The 20,521-nt window shown below is 53.2% G+C and overlaps 1 protein-coding gene across 1 annotated transcript in view; it reads left to right on the top strand.

The window, feature by feature from the left end:
• Positions 1-20,521, top strand: part of Lrp1 (LDL receptor related protein 1) — an 80,348-nt gene that overhangs the window by 2,259 nt on the left and 57,568 nt on the right. Inside the window, exons 2-6 of the mRNA XM_051170604.1 lie at positions 6,222-6,344; positions 9,162-9,299; positions 11,378-11,497; positions 13,301-13,429; positions 13,549-13,812. Of these exons, the coding sequence (XP_051026561.1) occupies positions 6,222-6,344; positions 9,162-9,299; positions 11,378-11,497; positions 13,301-13,429; positions 13,549-13,812 (774 nt within the window). The remainder of the gene's footprint in view (positions 1-6,221; positions 6,345-9,161; positions 9,300-11,377; positions 11,498-13,300; positions 13,430-13,548; positions 13,813-20,521) is intronic.

The raw sequence follows: 20,521 nt of genomic DNA, 5'->3' as shown, positions 1-20,521 counted from the left end.
TGAGATGAAAGACTCTGGCACCAGGTACCTCTAAGTCCCTAGTTCATATCAACTCTGCCCATGCATGGTCCATCAGGGCTGGGGGCAAAGGTCAATGAGTGGTAGAACATTTGTCCTAGCACACAGGATGTCCTGTGTCCCATCCCTGGCAAGTAACACAGCTCTAGAGAAAGAATCACATCCAAACACACCCATCTTCCTCCATTGGGGATTAAGAGTCGGCCCTGTGTGATCTGTAGCTCTCTTAGCTGCGCCCTCCCCCAGACAAGGCGCCTCCTGCCTCGACTTACTTAACAGTTCTAATTGCCCTTCCTGCTGCTCAGGAATAGCTCTAGGGACATTACTCCCATTCTTTCTTCTGCATCTGAAACTCATAGCTGGGTCCTCTGCCTTGTGGAACAAGAGGGTTCACTTCCTCCTAGTAGATGTGTAGCCAAGGAGGATGGAAAAGGTGGGGCAGAGGGAAGGATCTTTGAGGGATGGTGGTGGCACTTGCCAGGCAGCCAGCTCAGGGAAGACAGCTGGCTTCTCCTGTCCTGCTTGACCCTGTGTGTTGCTGGGGAAAGTGGACAGTTGAAGTGAGTTCCAAGGTTGCAGTGCTAGCCTCCTGGCTTCTTGGAGAAGGTTCCAGGCTTTCGTCCTTCCCTCTTCAGACCCAAATCCTAAACATCCCGCTGTAGTTTCCTCCTTTAAAGTCAGGCTTGTATGGGAAATTCACTTGGGCCATTATTTTTGATGTCATGGGCACCTTCACAAGACTTTGTCTTCCAGCCTTTTCCTTTGGGCTTTTTGTTTGTTTGCTTCTGTTTGCTTTTTTATTCTCGATCACTCTTCCTTCCCTGGGGTTCAGCTCTGGGGCATGGTGGAGCTCACTTAGCATGCCTAAGGCCCTGGGTTCTGTCTCCAGCACCCACAAAACCCAACCAAGCACTGCTTACCTTTGCAAAGGCCTTTCCTTTTTCTCCCCCTGTGTCTTGGCCCTGCGCATACGAACCCTAAACCCAGAGTTTATTCTCGCTCACACACCCTGGCTTCTCTTCTCAGGGTCTTTCCTTACCCCTTGGAGTCCTCACTGTGCCCGTGCACCGGTCTGAGTAGCGTAGCATGCTTGTCCTTGGGGAACCTGGGGCTGTTGAGTGGGACTGTGCAAGGGTCCCTGAGTTGGTGGTGACATGTGCCAGGGAACCTTGCCCCGCCCCCTGCGTTTAGTCTGTCCCAGATTTCAGCCTGGTTAGCAGGACCCTGCATTGTTTGGAGAAGGAAGCAGTTGGCTCTGGAGTGTTTCCCGTGCCGTGACCTCAATGGCACCAGTGCAGAGCTTCCCAGAAGGAGGTGAGGGGTACGGGAGAGGGGATTGTTCGCCACACTCCCATGAGATGACAGTCCCCCCAGCCCCCCTCCCCCCGACTGAAGAGTTCAGCTTCGTTACCAGGCCCCCACCCTCCCACTCTGTGAGAGACAGCAGCGGCTAGTTTGGACTCCCTTAGTCCCTTAGCTGGTGATGAGACATTCTCTCCCAAGGCCAGGATATGAGCTGCCCTCCACACTGTCACAGGGGGAGGGGGGTCATTCTCTGGGTTCAGCCCAGGACAGCTGTGTCACCCTCTGGCCAACCTCTGCACTGAGCCCCTTTTCCTGTCTTTTGGCTGTCTGCTTTGTGATCTGTCTGCTCTGTGTCTCTGGCCCTCTTGGTTTATATCTCTGTTTGTCCATCCTTTATGGCCCTGACTCTGCCCTCAGTCACTGTCGAACCTTCTTCTGTCTAACTATCTTTACCTCTCTGCTGGTCCTCTAGATCTTGAAAGCTACCTGGTAGCGATGTCGGCATCTCTCCTGGGCTTTCCTTCCTGCCCCTTACCCTCACTTATCCTCCCCTTCCCAGACCCAGACTGTCCCCTCCAACTTCCCCCAAATTCCTCTCTCCTGACCCCCTCACTGATTTTGGGGGTTAACAGTAGGGCAAATATTTCTGGAACAACAGAAAATAACTCTTGATATTGTTTGTGGGCGAAAAGTTGGGTGGGGGGACTGGAGGTGCTTCTGAGGGAAGGGGGGCTGCACAGTGAGACGGCTGCTAGAAAACTTCCTCCTAACAGGAAAGAGCGGGAGCTTGGAGCTTTACCATTGGTGAGCAGGCTGTGTGGGCAGAGGAGGGGGTGCTGGTGATGGACCCAGGCTTGGGAGAGAGATGTTGACCTGTGCAGGCATTAGGAGATCTGGATTTCGTTTGTGGGGGAAGAAAAAGACTGGCGGGGCGTGTGGGTCAGGCTAGTGTCCTGCTGAGTCAATATTGACTCAGGATGGAAGAGGAGACCCTCCTCTCCTCCCCCCCCCCCCCCCCCCGCCGTGGGCGGAGGTCCAAGCCACCCTGTCTGTCCATCTGTCCCAGGCTGCAAAGCAGAGTTCCAGACTCAAGAATGACAAAAATGTGTCTGAACCTCACTGAGCTGCGGGAAGGAGCCACTGGTAACACCCAAAATACATAAAATTTGGAGAAAGCTCTCTGCTGGGCAGGAGGCCCTTGAAAGCTCAGATTGCTGCAGTCTGTCCCCAGCCCCTGTTATTCCTGTAGGTTCTGTGTGGTTTCCCTTACAGAGCGTCCCACACTCCTATCAGAGAGAGCCTCACTCTAGGCTGTGTCACTCTCCAAATGGCCCCAGGGTCCTTCAGTCTCCTTGTCCTTCAGGAAGAATGTCTGAGGCTCCCAGGGGCTGTTGGAGGACAGGTCCCCCTTCTTTGGACCGGGCTCTCCTCTCTTCCTCTTTCTTAGCTAGGCATACTGGCCTCCTGTCCCCACCCCACCCCACCCCAAGGTCCCAGAGTGGGACTTATGAGATAGCCAAGGCTTTAGCCAGGCAAGGGTGGGGAGGGGGCCTCTGTGTTGTGTCTGGACACACACCCAACCCCACACCTCTCTGCCCTGGCTCCAGCATGGTGGCCCTCGGGGCCATGGCTGGGCTGGGTGCCTGGTTCGGGAGGGGCAGGGTGTTGGCCAAGTTAGCATGGCGCTCACATTCATCTCCAGGCAAAGCTGAGAACAGACGGGCCCCTGTGTCCCGTGCTCCTTCTGCAGCTTGCTTTCCCTCTCTCCTGCTTTTTCTCCTTTATGCCCCATCCCTCCTCAGCCCTATTCTTGCCCGACTCCATGCCCTCCTCCCCAGAGGCTACCTTGTCCATAAATCCCTGCTAGAGAGCCCTGTGGCTGTCTCTTCCTTCCCAGCATCCTTCTCTGTAAGGTGGGATTGCCCTGGCTGACACCTCACAGCCTGACAGTAGGACCCCAGGGCTTCCGATCTGCGTGTGGCATTTGGTGGTCACCCTTTAAGGAATGTTCACTGGCATCTGGTGGGGGCCGCCGGGCAGGCACCGGAGGCTGGCTGCAGATTCCTAACTCAACTGAAGGCCACATAGACATGTTTTCTCAGCGTTGAGTTCAGATGCAGCAGACTCTGCGCTCAGGGCATCTAGTAGGTTGGTTTGGCCTTTAAGGAGATTATACATTTCCTCCCCACCCCCCATCCCCGCCCCCAGCTCCCTCCCAGCTTGGAGGAGGCTTCACTTGGCTGTGGAGACTGCCCCAAAGTAGGTTATGTGTTTTCCTCTACTTCTCCCCCTGAAGGAAATCAAAGGCAGGCTTCAGCCTTCTCACTCAAAATTCCTAGGGCTTTCTCCAGCATGGCTGACAGGAAGTTCTTTCACTTATCTCTCCAATCCTTCTGCTATCCTGGCTCTCCTGAGAGACATGCACCCCCCCCCCCTTCCCCCAGTCCACCCTCTGCCCCTGAGCCTGAGGAGATGGTGCAGAAGGACAGGGTCTGAGCCCTCCTTTTCCTTTCACGGAGCCCATCCCCCCACTGCCCTCCCTCCACACAGAGCACATCTGGTTTGTGAATCTCTCTCATTTCAGCTTTTGGAGTTTGCCAGCTGCTGTTTCCTCTGTCGAATTCAGGCCAAAAATGGGGGTGGGGGGACAGTGGGGGAACCATGTGAGGGCCAAAGGAGGGGATCCATGGCTGGGGACATGGGAGACAGAGGAGGTTAGAGTGACCAGCCAGTGACCTCAGACCCTGGCTGTGAGTTCTGCCCTGGGGAAAGTCGGGGGGGGGGGGGGGGCTGGGCTCAGCCCCAGGTGGGGAAGGGAAGAAGTCAGCAGCCTGGGTGTCTCAGGGGTCCTTTCTGAGCTCCAAACATCCCATCTACCTCCCCCCCAGTCCCCCCTCAGGCCGCCTGGCTGGCCAGGGGAAGTGATGGTCCCCAGCATGCTAACTAGGCTGGCGGGCTGTTTCCCCGGGAAGACCTCACAGCTGGCCCAGTGGGGCAATGAACTCAGCATTATCCACCTCCTCAAGGGGCCTTTATTCCCGGATCAGGGTGGGAGGGAGGGAGGGGGACTCCAAGGGGGCCTGGCCAGGCCATCCTTTGCTGTATTTCCTGAACTCAGCTCTGGTTCTGGCCAGGGGCCTGGGTACAGGCTCCTCTGCCAGGGGTGAGGCTGAGGGAGAGAGGACTTTTCAGTGAGGCCATTGGACTCCCTCCTTTCAGAGCCCTGACACGTTTCTTAACTCCTGTCTCAGCCCTGCATTTGAGTTAACACTGTACAGTCTCCCCAGGAACCGCGGCTCCTGAGGGGTCAACGGCATTTGCACCCATCTTGGTCCTAGTTCTGCGCCTGGCACAGAGCTGGCCTCCAGTCTGTGTCAGAGGGACAGAAATGGGCTTGACCCAGGTGGAAGAAAAGGCAGTGAAAAACTGAGAGGAGATCCCTGTGCTGGTATGGGTGAAAGGCCCCTGTGCAGGGCATGGTGACAAGGACAGAGGGGCTAGGGGTATGGTAGGTGGGTAGGGACGATGCTCTTTAACAACCTAGAGTCCTGGTGCTGGAGAGATGACTCGGTGGTTAAGAGCACTGGTTGCTGTTCCAGAGGAGCTGGGTTCAATTCCCAGAACCCACATGGTGGCTCACAAGCATCTATAACTCCACTTCTAGGGGATTCAGTGCCCTCTTCTGCCCACCACAGGCACCAGGCAAACAAGTGGCACACAGACACACATGTAGACAAAACACCCATGCATGCCTTGCTGAACTGGGTTGAGTCCTGGTTCTGTCACTTGCCAGGTGTTGTGATCCTGGCCAGGTCCGGCCCAGAAACTGTGGGTCAGCTGTTCCCTGTTTGCCATCCTGTGGGGAAGACCAAATAAGACCACATGTGGAAAATGCTGGTCCGTTGCTGGCCTCAGCATGCTGCTCACGGTAGTGTCAGCTGGCACCGTGGTAGCCCCTCGCTGGGGAGGAGGTTGAACTATGGGATGAGAAAGATTAGAGCCAGGTGGTCCACGTGGATATAGTCACTGTGCAGGTGAGGGGCATCAAAACTAGTTCCTAGAGACCAAGCCAGTCAACACCCTGCCCCTGGTAGTGAGTGAGCTTTAGGTCCTTATCTGGAGAACCCCGCCCCCTCCCCAGAGTCCTCCACTCCTGGTCTGACCAACAAGGGAAGCTGCATCTTGTGGGAGCTGAGCTTTCTACCCTCTCCCCTCGTCCATGCCTGGCTCCGCTGCCCTGCTGTCCTCTTCAGATAGCATCTCCAAGCCACACCGTGTGCTAAGGGCGCCTCCACAGTTCTCACGTGGGGCTCTTGTGGTAAGGAGTTGGAGCCATGGTGGTAGGTCAAGAGGCCAACAGTATCCCTGAGGTCAGAGAAGAGGAGAGGTTGGGAAAGGCCAGCTGTGGGAGCAAGAGGACCCTGAAGAACGGCACATCGAAGGTCTTTGCTCTTCCCCCACTGTCATCCTTGGCCCCGTGAGGGGTGCTGGTGTCTGGTGGGATAACAGGAGCAGCACGGGGGTGGAGGGGCATGTCTGATAGACAACCTAGAAAACTAGGAAGTGGGTAATAAAGTCCTCTTGGGTCCTTCCTCTCTGCTCCAGGTTCACAGTATGGAGAGCTTGATGCTTTGTTTTATTTTTGGTTTTTTTTTGAGATAGGGTTTCTCTGTATGGCCTTGGCTGTCCAGGACTCACTCTGTAGACCAGGCTGGCCTTGAACTCACAGAGATCTGCCTGCCTCTGCCTCCTGAGTGCTGGGATCCCAGGCGTGCACCACCGCGCCGCCCGGCTTGGGGAACTGATGCAAAGAAAAGGAGAGTCTTAGGAAGCTCCAGGGTCCAAGAGTTGGTTTCCCTCTTTTCTCTAACTTCTCCTTTTTGTTCCTTTCCTTTCAGCCCCTAGAACTTGCAGCCCTAAGCAGTTTGCCTGCAGAGACCAGATCACCTGTATCTCGAAGGGCTGGCGGTGTGACGGGGAGAGGGACTGCCCTGACGGCTCTGATGAGGCCCCCGAGATCTGTAAGTACCTTCTCTCGGGCCCCTCTCTCCACACCCTGGCCTTTCCTGCTTCCTTTCGTCGGGTGTGTGGGCTAAGAGCAGCCAGTCTCTAGCCTGGTGTGGACCTTGCTCTGTGATTTTATTTGCCTATGACACAGCTAGGAGTGTCCCCCTCCTGCTTCAAAGTACTCGGCATGGTGCCTGGTGTGAGTAGCGGTGGCACCTTGGATTTCTCCTTTGGCTGCTACCCGTCCCCAAAGCTGTATCGGCTGGGGTATCCTTTGTCACCCTTTCCTTCAAGCGTTTTCTTCTTCCCGGCTTTGAAGCTTCACTGGCTGGTGCTCAGTGAAGTGGCCTTCAAGTCTTGCCAGGTACCCTTCTGCCCTGAGTCTCCCAGGCCAAAGGCCACAGCTTTTGCACAGTGTCTGTTCGAGAAGCTCCACCCCTGTGCCCTTCCCGACAGCCCGCTTTCCCCTGCCCCCAATAAGTGGTGTAATCAGAGGCAGCTGTTTAAACTGGGCGAAAGGTCCCCACCCAACCTTCACCCTGCCAGTGGCCAGGAGAGAGGGTTTATAGGGTGGAGGACTTGCTGCCAGTCCTGGGGCCAACACCTTCAGTATCTCCCCTATATGGCCAACGATGGCCAAGGTCTAAAAATGCTGCCTTTTCTCCTTGGCTTTGTCTGGGTCTGATCCCATTCTGTGTCCTTTCCCCATACCTCCAGCCACGGCTATCAAGGGTAACTCTTGGGCTGAAAATGAAGCCACCTGTTCTCCGTTTCCTCGCCCCTGCATCCTGCCCTAGGGGGTAAGAGCCAGGGTATTAAGCCTAGAGCCTCCTCTCTTGTCTACTCCACTTCCTCTCCATGTGTTTGATGCTGCGCCTGTGTGTTGGGAGGCTGGGAAGCCGCGCAGAGGGGCGAGAGCTCATGCTCTCTTGTTCATCTTTCCTTCAGTTTGATGCACACCCCATCTTATATAACCCCCCCACATACACAAATGTGTTCCCACACACGCATTCTCCTGGACCAAAACAGATACACACAGCCACATGGGGCACAAATACCCACCAGACCAAGGCACAGGCAGGTCTGCCTTGCCCAATGTGGATGCTCCCAAAAGCGGCTGCAGAAACACTCAGATAGATGCCCAAACACATGGAATGGCAGCGGTACACACATACCCGGGGCCCGGGCGGGCTCACCAAACGGTATGGAAGCTCCCTTGCCCACGCCCCGCTCCCTGCACAGGTGGTACCTGTCCGGCTCCACCTGCACCGGCACAGATGCAGCCCCTCATACCTCACCTGCTGGGACCCTTGTGTCTTACTACCTCATCCTTCCTCCCGTCCAACTGTGGAAGTCAAGAGAGATATCTGTAGGCCACAACTTCTGACCTCTCCAGGTCTTTCTATTGGGTGTCTGCTCTGGGTTGGAAGTCTAAAATAATACTGTTTATTTGAAATGCAGTATAAATCACATACATAGTTTTGAAATTTCCATTTTTTTTTTTTTTAGTTTTTCGAGACAAGGTTTCTCTGTGTAGCTTTGGCTGTCCTGGACCCGCTTTGTAGACCAGGCTGGCCTCGAACTCACAGCGATCCACCTGCCTCCCGAGTGCTGGGATTATAGGCGTGTGCCACCACGCCTGGCTTTTTTTTTTTTTTTTTTTTAGCCAGGGTTTCTCCGTTTAGACTTGACTGTCCTGTACTCCCTTTGTAGACCAGGCTAGCCTTGAACTCACAGGGGATCCGCCTGCCCCTGGCCCCCTCCCTCCACCCCCCACCCCTCCCAGCGCTGAGATTAAAGGCATGCGCCACCATGCCTGGCTAGTAGTCACATTTAAAAAAAAAAAAAAAAAAAGAAACAACCGGGTAGTGGTACACACTTTTAATCTCAGCACTCAGGGAGGCAGAGGCAGGTGGATCTCTGTGAGTTCGAGGCCAGCCCAGTCTACAGAGTGAGTTCCAGGACAGCCAGGGCTACACACACACAGACACACACACACACAGACACACACACACACACACACACACACACCCTGTCTCAGGACAGCCAGGGCTACACACACACAGACACACACACAGACACACACACACACACACACACACACACACACACACACACACACACACACACACACACACACACACACACACACACACACACACACACACACACCCTGTCTCAAAAAACCAAAATTAAAAAGTAAAAATAAAATAAAAGCAAAATTAATTTGAATATTTTTATAAGATGCACTCAACATATTATTATTATTAGAGGTCTTTTGCCCTTTTTTGATATTTGATATATCAAAGACTATTTTTATGTGGTATTGACTTAGCACCCTTACTGCGCTTGAGAGCTGCATATGGCCGGGGCTGTGTACGTGAGTCGGCTTCACGTCTGATCTTAGTGATTCACTTGACACTCAGCTCAGTGCACCGAGAGCACAGAAAGGTGGTTTGTCTTTGTTTCTCGTCTGAGCTCCGTTCTGCAGGGACTGTGTTGCCTTAAGCTCATCAAAACCTTTCACGTCTGCCTTCTGCCTGTCTCCTGATTTATAGGATATCGAGGCTGTATCGTCCAATAGTCATGGTGTATTTAGAAGCAGGCCCTAGCTTTCCCCTTCACGCAGCTGTCCCCAGATGTGTAGTTACCATGAGCGGTGCGGCTGTAGGCGGAAGGGTCCATCTGGTCCCTAAGACCCCTTGAGATCGAAGATGTCCAGCTGTCTGAAATCCCAGTCTTGGTTTGTTCCTCACCTACCCACCCAGCACAGAGACATAGGCAGCTGCCTCAGGCAGCTTGGTTATGCCGTTGCTTCGGTTTGCTCACAGGTCCACAGAGTAAAGCCCAGAGATGTCAGCCGAACGAGCACAACTGCCTGGGGACCGAGCTGTGTGTCCCCATGTCCCGTCTCTGCAACGGGGTGCACGATTGCATGGATGGCTCCGATGAGGGCGCTCACTGCCGAGGTAAGGGCCCCTGCGCTCTCCCGTGCCTTGGATGCGTGATCTCTTGGGTCAGCATTGTGTGGGATGGCCAGTTCACCATCCAAGGACCGGCCCTGAGCCTTAGTCGGTATGAGGCCTTATTTTTCTCCAATGTCCGGGCTCCTGAGTGAAATTAGTGGACCCCTTGGGCCTTGGAGATTGATCATACGGCCCTGTGGGCTTCAGCTTTGGACCTGACTGGGCACTTCTCTCTGTGTGTGCTTGGACAAGTCACTTCTTCTTTTCAAATGTTTTCAACACTAAATCAGAAACCAATGTTTTTATACCTTTTTTTTTTTTTTTTTTAAATAGTGGACTCGTTTCTTCAAAGGCTTTCCTGTCTGACTCCTGAGTTTTGGACATAGAGCACCACAGGTGCCAGACTCAAAGCTAAAATAGCTAGGGACTGAGGGTTTGGTTCACCAACTCAGCTAGAGCCCTAGAAGGCTCCGTCTAGAACTGCAAATCTCGGAGGGGACCAGAAGCTAATCTGGTCTTTCCTGGCAGCGCATACCTCCTCAGATCTGGTTGAAGGGAAAGATTTGGGCTGAGGAAGGAACATTTGTGACAAGGTGTACTTCTTAGCAGTTAGAGAGGAATCCGTGATGTGGGAAGTGACACAGCTTCAGGTCTGACTGTTAGAGAAAGACTAAGCCTCCTCTTCTGTCCTGGGCCCTGGGTCTGGAGCAAGCAGCGTTTGACAGGCCTTGAGGGTAGTCATGGGAGTGGGTGGTGGGGCCAGTGTCATGTGTCCTACACATGTCAGAAAACATCTGCTTGTGGGAGGAGACACATATGGATCCCTTCGCTCAGGCACAGACTGTGGAGCAAGGGAGTTTGTGGAAGAATTTTTTTTTTCCCTCTCCTTTCTTTTGGCTGATTTCTTATGGAGCTTTTGGGATGAGACTCAGGAAGTAAGTGTTGGCCTACCTTCAGCCCCGTGGCCAGTCTTGAGCAACACTGTGTTCTTCTTGAACGCCTTTTTAGTTTCATAAACAAACAAAAGCTTGACTTTCAACCTCCCCCAGTATATGAGGGGCGTCCCTCCCAAGACGTCTTTTCTGAGTTTCCCACAGCAGGCAACATTTTCACCGTTGGCAAAAGACTGCAAAGGCGCTAACATTTGAACTCTCTGGTCAGAGTGGGGCAGAAGGAATAACTGAGGACTGGGCCCCCCCCCCCCCCCCGCCCCATCCCAGCTCCCTCTGGCAGGCTTAGTGCCCTAAACACCTTAGCTACTCAGGCCACTCTTTCCTAGGTTTCGGAGTGAGGCACATGGACAAAGGGGTCTTTGTGGCCTAGTCGCCTGGCCCCAAGCAAGCCCTTAATTGGGTCGCTGGTCTGAAGGGGGGGTCCACTGTTCTCACACCTCTTCCCTCCCCTGTCTCACTCCCTCTGTCTCCCCTGTGGAACTGGGTCATGGCAGAAGGAGGGACCCATTTTATCCCTCCTCCTCTTCCTCCATCTGGACTCTGGGTAGGTCCCTCAGAGGCTCCCCCCCCCCCCCCATAGAGCTCAAAGACGATTAAACCAGTACTTCTGCCTGTTCTTCATCCTCAGCTGGAGCTGATGTCATAACTCCCTTAGGTGCGAACCCGAGGCACAATAAAGGGACAAGAGTCATTGTCTCTTCTTGTTCATCCCATTGAGATATCAGAACCCACCCCAGGGGAAACACACATGATGCCGAGGGGGGGAGGCGGAGACAAAGACAGACAGACAGATAGACAGACAGAGACAGAGAGAGACAGAGGGACAGAGACAGACACAGAGAGAGACAGAGACAGAGACAGAGAGAGACAGAGACAGAGAGAGACAGAGACAGAAAGAGCGTGAGCAGGAGGAGGCAGGTGCCAAGCCTCAGTCGGCTGCGTGACCTTATGCCTGACACGTTGACCCTTTCTGGGCTTTTCAAAATCCTGCAATTGCTTCCCCAGCCCCTCCCTCCCTCTCAGACAGGGTGGGTCTTGGGTCTTCAGAGGGGTTTCTGATGGGTGACTGGAAACAGAGGAGGGTCTGTCTTGGGGTGGCCTGAGTATATCTCTCTTGTCCTTGTGCAGAGCTTCGAGCCAACTGTTCTCGGATGGGCTGTCAGCACCATTGCGTCCCCACACCCAGTGGGGCCACCTGCTACTGTAACAGCAGCTTTCAGCTGCAGGCTGACGGCAAGACGTGCAAAGGTCTGTGAACACAACTGTGTGCGTGCAGGATGTATGCGTGAGGGGGCTGGCTGCCAGGTGGGTTGAAGCAAGCCTGGGCCTGGGGAAGAAAAGCTAAAACAAGGGTCGGTCGAAGGGGCAGTCAGGGCGTAGTGTGGCTACAAGCCCTAAGCATTGCTTTCAGCAGACCTTTAAAAAGTCTTCCACAAATTGTAGATGACGTATGAATTTTGTTGTGAAAAAATTAAAATGTTAGCCAGATAGCACTGCTCACACCTGTAATTCCAATACTTGAAAAGTTGTTTTTTTTTTTGTTTTTTACAAAGTCTCTTCGGTTCTGATACTGTTTCCATCTCTCTGGAGGTCAGATCTCCTAGCAGTGTTCTCTGCCCCTTTGCAAGCCCGCCCCCACCCCCACTGTGCACACGGACTCCCCAAAAACTAAATTGGAAGTACTGCTTGTGTGTGTGTGTGCTTTTCCCATAAGGCAGGCCACACTGGAGGTATCATTTACAGTGTTTCTCACTCCTCAGTATGTTCTAGGGATTTTTCCCCCAGCCCATGGTACTATGTAGCGATTTACCTCGTTCATTAAAAAACCACTGTGACGTGTGAGTGTTACCACAGTTTACTTGGCCATTTCCCTATTGATGAGTAAGATGTTCACAATTTTTCTCTGTCACAAACAATGCAAACGTTTCTGTCTTAAATTGCCTGCCTCAAGTCTGCACAGAGTTTACTACAGCAGCTATGTCCTTGGCCTCTCTGTCAATTCTTCTGCAACCTGCCCTTTTGTGCTTGCTTGCTTGCTTCCTTCCTCTTAATGTGTATGCGTGTTTTGCCTACATATATGTATGTGCACCATATTCATACCTGATGTCCGTGGGCAGAAGAGGGTGTCGGATCCCCTGGAATGATCGTTAGGGTTGTGAACCACCATGTGGGAATTGGGAACTGAGCCCAAGTCCTCTGTAGGAGCAGCAAGTGTTCTTAACCATCTGTCCAGCTGCTCTGTATTTTTTTTTTTAATATTTATATTTATATGTATAAGTGTTTTGCCTACATGTGTGTATGGTACCACATGCATACTTGGTACCTAAAGAGGTCAGAAAAGAGGCATAGGATCCCCTGAAACTGGCATTACTAATGGTTGAGTCACTGTGTGGGTGCTGGGTACAGAACCTGGGTCCTCTGGAAGAGCTATAAATGTTCTTAACTGCTGAGCCATCTCTGCAGCCCCTTGCCTTTTATTTTTAATGTGGTGCTAGGGATCAGACCCAGGGCCTTGCACATGTCAGGCAAGCACCCTGCCACTGACACACACCACAGTCCCTCTTTGCCTTTTTTTAAAATCAACCACACTTGTCATTTTCCATTACATTTTCTCCTCTAACCTAAGCTTTTCCTTTTATTTCTGTTATTATAACATCAGCCTTCTATTTATTACCAGAATTAAGTTTCATGAAAAGCAGTAATGTAGTTCTGTTTTCAGATTCATTTATCTTGCGTACCTGCCCTGTTATCCAAGAGTGTTTTCTGTTTGCTTGATTGTTAGTTTTTTTGAGACAGGGTTTCTCTCTGTAGCCCTGGCTGTCCTAGACTCACTTTGTAGACCAGGCTGGCCTCGAACTCCCAGCGATCCACCTGCCTCTGCCTCCCAAATGCTGGGATTAAAGGCATGCGCCACCACTGCCCAGCCAAGAGCGTTTTCTGAATGAAGGATAACAGTGCACATGACAGATCAGAGTAAATTTCAAAACCCCAGGCTGTAGCTTTGCACTTTCTGAACTGGAATCAATTCCGCCATCTTTTCTTTCTCGGCAGATTTTGACGAATGTTCACTCTATGGCACCTGCAGCCAGCTTTGCACCAACACAGACGGCTCCTTCTCATGTGGCTGCGTTGAAGGCTACCTGCTGCAACCAGACAACCGCTCGTGCAAGGCCAAGAATGGTGGGTAGGGTATGCCTGTGGCTGCAGAGCCAGGGACCTGCAATGCAGTTCTCCAGGGAATAGTGACCTCAACAGTCAGACGTCCCATCCCGACTGCCCTTTCTCTGTCCCATCCTCAGAGCCAGTAGATCGGCCCCCAGTGCTACTGATTGCCAACTCCCAGAACATACTAGCTACGTACCTGAGTGGGGCCCAGGTGTCTACCATCACGCCCACCAGCACCCGACAGACCACAGCCATGGACTTCAGTTATGCCAACGAGACCGTGTGCTGGGTGCATGTCGGGGACAGTGCTGCCCAGACACAGCTCAAGTGTGCCCGAATGCCTGGCCTGAAGGGCTTTGTGGATGAGCACACCATCAACATCTCCCTCAGTCTGCACCGTGAGTCACTCCGAGGGGAGAACAGGGGAGATGGGCAAGGCGGGCCCTACTTGGAGAAACTGGATAGACTGAGCCCTCTTTGGGGGCAGAAGTCCAATCAAGAGCCCTCCAACAGAGGCTAAGACTGGGTGGTGGGTGGAGGCCGGGCTTATGCCTCTTTGGAGCAGGAGCAGAGAGCTATTCTTCCATTGCTCTCTGAGCTCTGAGCTCGTGTTCACATCTGGTTCGGGGCTAAGGGAGGCTGCCGCGGGAGAAATGAAGGCCAAGAGGGCAATGAATGGTCACTCTCCAGAGACCAGGGACTGTCCCATCTCTGGGAGAGGAGTGTTGATGAGACGGCGGAGGGGGCTTCCCACACAGCAAGAAGGACCAGAGATAAATGGTGTTAAGTATAGCCGAGGAGCTGGAGCCTGGCTTGGTTTGGGCTTCCATGAAGTGCTCTTATTGTCAGGAGTGTGGCCAGAAATGACTTCCCCTGCCGCTGGGTAGGCGCCAGGTCGCCGAGCCTATTTCCAGTCCATGGCCGTGGCCGTCAATGAGAATAAGGGAGGAGCTACCAGCCACTTGAGCAGTTAGGAAGTGCTGGTCATTCTCACTCGATGAGCTTGTGTGTGGCTGGGTGTAGGTCCGCTCTGATGCTGTCACACAAACAAAAAGTGCTTCAGAGTCAACAGTCGCATTCCCAAAAAGCCACACAGGGCTGTGTGGTTGATCTGTCCCTAGCCCTCTGACCTTGAGTGAACCAGAACTCCCTACCTCAACTGTGGTTCCCTAAACTGCATAATGGGTTGATGCTGTTCTGTCCAGCCCTGACAGCCTGCAGAGAGAGCTAGGGGTAAATTTAAGTACTTGCTGATGAGCCTTTGGGTTACAAACTTTGGGATGGGTCCTTACAGTTTTGTTTTGTTGCTGGTGCTGAGCCCAGGGGCCTCGCAAGCAAGTGCCAAGCATGTGCTCTGTGGCTGGGTATGCCCCCAGATTTCGTAGTAGGTCTCTAAGTTCTTTTCTTCTGGGCCTGTGAGGCTCCCGGAGAGAAAGCAAAGGCCCCACCAGGTTATGGAGGATTCAGTTTGAGTGAGAGGGGCCTTTTAGGGGATGGTGGAGGACAGAGGAGCCCTCGCCCCCTCAGGATACTGCTAGGACTGCAGCTTCCAGATGCCCAGCGCTATTAGTGTCCAAGGCGCACCTGTGGTTGGATGGCTGCCCGCCCTTCTGGAGTGCATGGCTGAGAGCTGCCGGGTGCCTGAGGGCTGAGCAGCTCAAGGAGCCCTACGTGGTGGTGTGCTTGGAGACAACTGTCCTTCCTGTCAGTGCTCCTTGTCCACCGTCTCATTCAGTGGGCCTGCTTGGGCAAAGAGACATGGCAATGGCAGGCTCTTCTCCAGTCTTGCCTCAGGGCCAGACAGTGGTACACTGGGTAGGTGGCTATGCCCTCGGAGAACCTTTTCAGCTTCTGCCCTGGCCTGGCCCATTCTCCTGACTTCCTCCGAGAAGCAGGAAGTAACGTTGGCTAGGCACCCTTCCTTGGCACACAGATGGGCCTTGCCTCTGAGGCTTCGGAACTTCACTGAGCCTCTGGGGCAGAGTCCAGGAATCTGTAAGAGACCAAGGTTCTTGGGGGAAATCCTGTAGGGGAGAATTGATCGTGCTCCTGGGATGGGGGTGGGGGGGCAGCTTCCATTGCTCCCTACCTCTCTCGTCCCCGCCTCCACTCCTGACGCCAGAGTGTCTGGCTGTCACCCTGAGGATGGTTGTTTGCTCTTATCCCACAAACTAATTATGGGCCCTGGGCTGAGAATGTCGGAAGTGTCTCTGTAGCACCCTCCCTCCCCCCACCCTTAGTACATCCCCTTCCTCAGGAGGAGGCCTGCCCTGGGGTCAGGGAGCTCCAGGAGCCCAGGATACACACCTGCACAGAGGACTGCTGTCCTGTAATTAGCTCCCTGGAGGATGGAGGATTTTCTGCCTTCTTGGTCCTTCAGGGCTGCTCTCCTGAATCCTCCCAACCTTCTCAGTGACTAGGATGTCCCTGAGGCTCCTGGGAACAAGCCCAAAGCAGTGGTGGTGGTGGTAGTGGTGGGCAGGGGTGGGGGGGTTAGTCAAGAAGTTGGGGTGTATGTCTTGTGATCGAGAGGTGGGGAGCCAGTGAGGACAGCCTACTGGTGCGGGGAGATAGGGGAAGCCTGCCTCAGAAAGGCTTCTGCAAACAGAAATAGCTATGAAGAAGGAAGGAAGCTGGGAAGGGAGCCTGTTCACATGGGTCCTGAAACATGGGGACCAGTCTGCTCTGCATCCTGAGAGCCTCCTAAGGGCCCCTCCAAGGCCCGTTATTTCTTCCTTCTGATGGCTCAGGCTACTGAATCCATCTCCCTTGGCCCCAGGGTTGCACTGACCTGGGCTGGGGTGGCTGTCTCTTCTCCCGCCTTAGCTATAGCTCAGACCCACTTCTCCCAATGGACTGGGACACCTAAAATTCCCAGGCCACGATGGGTGAAAGTGGAAAATAAGGGAAAAGAGCTGTGCACTACTAGGACCACCTTTTTTTTCTTTTTTTTTAATTGAGAGACAAAGTCTTCCTGTGTAGCCCTGGCTGGTCTGTAGTTTGATATGCAGACCAGGCTGGCCTTGAACTCACAGAGCTCCGCCTGCCTCTGCCTCCCTCTGCTGGGATTAAAGGTGTGCGCCACCACCACCTGGCCCCAACAACTGGTTTTTTAAAAGTGGTTTCTGGGAATAGAATTCAGGTCCTCATGTGCCAGGATTAGCACTGCTGAGTGAACCATCTCTCTATCCCTAATCAGATAATTTAAAAACAAAAACAAAAACAAAAAAAAACTCTGTAGCCCAGCCTAGCCTCAAACTCATCACAATCCTCGTTTGTCGGCCTTCTGAGTGCTGAGATTGTAGGTGTGAGCCACCATGTCCAGCTGTGACCTCCAAAATGGTAAATAAGTAATACTGTAAACTATATGCACATATATGTTAAGGGAGCTTTTATTCTGATGTATCCTCACACACATTCATATTTTGAACGTGATGTGCAAAAGGCTTAAAGTTCTGAAACTGAGTCCCAAGAGGGTCAACAGGCCTAATATTTCCAGAGCCCAGAAGTGGCCCTCCCATTCTGCCTCTTTAATGCCCTGAGTAGGGCGAGTGGTTCAGTCTACGGAGCCCTTCCCGTCCTTGCTCGGTGTGGGTTCCTCAGCTGAAGGGCCCTGTCTGCTCCCATTCCTCCCCTGAGGTCTCTCCACTGTAAGAAGGGTGAGGCTCTGGGGCGGTGAAGCTGCAAAGAGAGGGCTGGGCGGACATAGTGTTTGATGACATTGTTCCATGTTGTACTGTGTGAGACAGGGAAGTCTGGGGGCAGGGGACATTTCTGGGTCTCTGGGGGTGTCACTCCTGGGACATGCCCCATGAGGCGGGAAGGCCCAGAAAAGGACCATATGCTGCAGGCGCCAGGGTTGCAAAGCAAATCCCCAAGCCCAACTGACCAACTTTGTTTTTCTGTCCTTCCTCTCCACCTTTTGTGTGTGTGTGTGTGTGTGTTGGGTAGTGGGTAGATGTGTTTTTAAAATCGCCACAGGATTTCTAGAGAGGGAGACAAACAGCAGCCCTCCTCGATCGGTCTGCGATCAACTGAAAGTGGAGTTGGCAGTGCATCCTTATCCCTTCTCAGCCCCATGCTGTCTACAGAATACTTCCCAAGCTAGACATCATGGCTTATACCTGCAGCCCCAACATTCAAGGCAGAGGCAGGAGGACCGTTAGTGCAGTCCAGGCTGGCCTGAGCTACAGAGTGGAAAGAAAGAAAGAAAGAAAGAAAAAAAAACCTATCTAAAATAAACCTACACAAAACACCCAAATGGAACACTTCCAGAGATCACACCTGAAAGGCCCTCCTCCTCTGGACTCCCACAGGGTGTCAAGGCATGGGGTGGCCTAGCCACTCTACCCTCTAGTCCAGGTCCCCCACACCCTGGCACCTCCCCCCTTCCCAGTTTCCTCGTCACTAACACTTTCTTGCTCCTCCTCCCTGGGCCAGCACCAGCCCTATGTCTCAGATCCAAGGCCCAGATCGAGCCTTGTCCTCTCCTCCCCTCCTGTCTCCTTGAAGTTGCCTCCCAAGCCAGCCTACCCCCCAGCTCTGTCCTCCCTGTTCTCAGCAAGATGGACATCTCAGAGCCCAGTGAGAATGTCGCAATCATATCAAGACCCTAAGTCAGGCAGTCAGAGCAGAGTCCAGGCATTCCATCTGTGGGGTCCTGGCTGGATGTACAAGCAGAGGCAGGGTGCGGGGCGGGGGTGGGGGGGGGCAGGCGCTCAGGGAATAAGTAACCAGTAAGTTCTGGACTTGCTGGTAGAACAAGAGGAGCTGAAGGCAGGATTTGGTAGCAAGCAGGAACACGAGGCCAGGCCCGCCTCACTGGCCAGCTCCTTCAGTGGGATTGCCAGTGTCCAAGGCCAGAGAAGGGACGGGAAGGGATGATGGCCTGGCTCTGCAACAAGAGAGGGAGGAGTCGGCATTCAGTAAATATTTGCTAAACTAATCAATACTTGTGTGTGAGGTACCAGAGAGGAAAGATAAAGACAGTTTCCGGCATCGGTGATCAGATGGGAGCCTTGATGAAGGGATGAAGGGAGCTCCTGGGGTCACTTTGAGTGGGTTAAGTTCCTGTGCACAGTGGAGTTCATCTGTGTAGGGAGGGTGCCTTCCACTCAGGGTAGCTCCACTCTGAGGAGAAAGTGTCTTCTCAGTGTCCATGTGGGGCAAGAAGAGTGGTTGTTGCCACATGCCCCACCCCATTGCCCACCTTTCGTCAGGAGGCCACAGGTTGATGGAGACAGTGAGGAAGACTGGGGTTAAGGAAGAGGGTGGTATGGATGGAGTGCTTGTGGGCTGCATGCCCCAGATATACCATCCTGTTTATTGACGAGAAAGCAGGCGTCGAGTGACTTGCCTATTGACAGAGCCCAGCAGGACCCAGGGCAGAACACAGCATTGGAAGAAGGGTGGAACAGATTAGAAAGAAGGCCACATCCCTCATGTATCTTCTGGGGATGTAGCTAGCGGAGAAACAGGGTTCTTTTGATCATCGAGGGGCTTTGGTGCCTGTTCTGTCCTCTTTGGGCATGTGGATGTATCTGGAGATATTTTCTCAAGGTACAAAGACTCCCTTTCCTGCACGCAGATTTCCTTAGTTCACAAAAGCGGCCGGAGCCATGTAACCGAAGCTAAGCTCTCGGGAGTCTGCTGGGAGTCTGCTGGGGGCCGTTGTTTCTGGGAAAGCGGCCACTGCTTAAGAAATACCTCTTGAGCAATGTGGGTGACGGAGAAGTTGAGAAGAGCTGGAGTTGTGTGTGCCCAACTGAATGTCAGGGCTGGAGCTGCAGCTACAAGGGGAACTCAGCGCTTGCAAACACTCACACACACCACCACCACCCCCCGCGTCGCCCAGGTCTATTCTAGGGCCTGGGAATGAGCGTCCTTCCGATGGCACAATCGGCTGTGGCCTTCCCTCCTGACGCATTCATTCGCCCTGCTCAAGTCTTCCCCCACCCTCCACCCTCCCATCCCTTACCGGACCCCATCTCCTCTCCCCACCTCATCAATGCCAGTCCACCACCAAATCTCTCCCTTAGCACGCATGTGTGCCTCCTTCTCCTTGGCTCTGTCAGAGCTGTCTTAGGGGCCTAGCTCCTTTGGCCAGAGTGCCTCTGGAGGGCAGGAGGTTGTTCTGGGACAGGAAACACAAGCAGCCGCTACCCTTCAGGGTCTTTGCTATGTTGTGTTTTGAGTTGTTTGGGTGGGTGGGTGCAGCTTCTTGTTTGGTTGTTTTTTGTTTTTTTTTTTTAGATTTATTTTGTTCACTTTTAATTTATGTGTCTGCGTATGTAAACTCACCTGTGTGAGTTTATATGCATCGTGTGTGTGGATGCTGAGGAGCTGGAGGCATAGACAGCTGTAAGACACCTGATGTCGGTGCTGGAAGCTACAGCCAGGTTCCCTGAAAGAGCAGCACACCATCTTTCCAGCCTCTGGTTGGTTTTTGTTTTTGTTTTGTTTGTTTTTTTGACAAAAAGTCTCTTGTCCCGTCTCATCCTGTCCTTACCCCCCCCTCACCCCGGCCTTGGAGCCCACTGTGTAACCAAGGCTGGCCTTGAACCCCTGACACTCCTTTCCCTACCTTCTCAGTGCTGGGATTATATATAAATGTTTGTCACTGTGCCCAGCTTGCCCATCATGCCCACACACCGTCTAGGTTTGTGAAATAGGAGTACTTAGCACCTCTAGGCAAAGGCTCAGGCTATCGGACCAGGGCTAGTACCCCAGAGTCTGCTCATGGGCAATGATGAATGGCACCCCCTTCCAGTACATTCTGTATCCCTGCCTGGCTTTGGAGTTAGTAGCCTGTGGCTGGGGATTGCTGGGGGTTAGGGGTGAGTTGGGGGGAGCAGAGGAATCTGAGCTTTGGGAAAGAAAATAATGTGATAGAGCGGGCTTGGGTAACAAAGGAGTTTTGCTTGGGACTAATAACCTCCAGCTGCAAAAATACCAAAGGGGAGGCCAAGCTGGCTATGGACGTCAGTTCTCGACAACTCCTCACCGGCCACTCAATGGGACAGAGGCTGTTTGGCCTTTGGGGAGGTGAGGAGAGCCAGCCATGGGTGGGCTGGGACTGTCACTACACTTCTTTCCCAGAAGTGGTAA

This window comes from Acomys russatus, chromosome 28, assembly GCF_903995435.1.
Source record: "Acomys russatus chromosome 28, mAcoRus1.1, whole genome shotgun sequence".
NCBI classification, from domain to species: domain Eukaryota; kingdom Metazoa; phylum Chordata; class Mammalia; order Rodentia; family Muridae; genus Acomys; species Acomys russatus.
The sequence above is the reverse complement of the archived record's forward strand: the minus strand, read 5'-3'. Positions and strand labels throughout refer to the sequence as shown.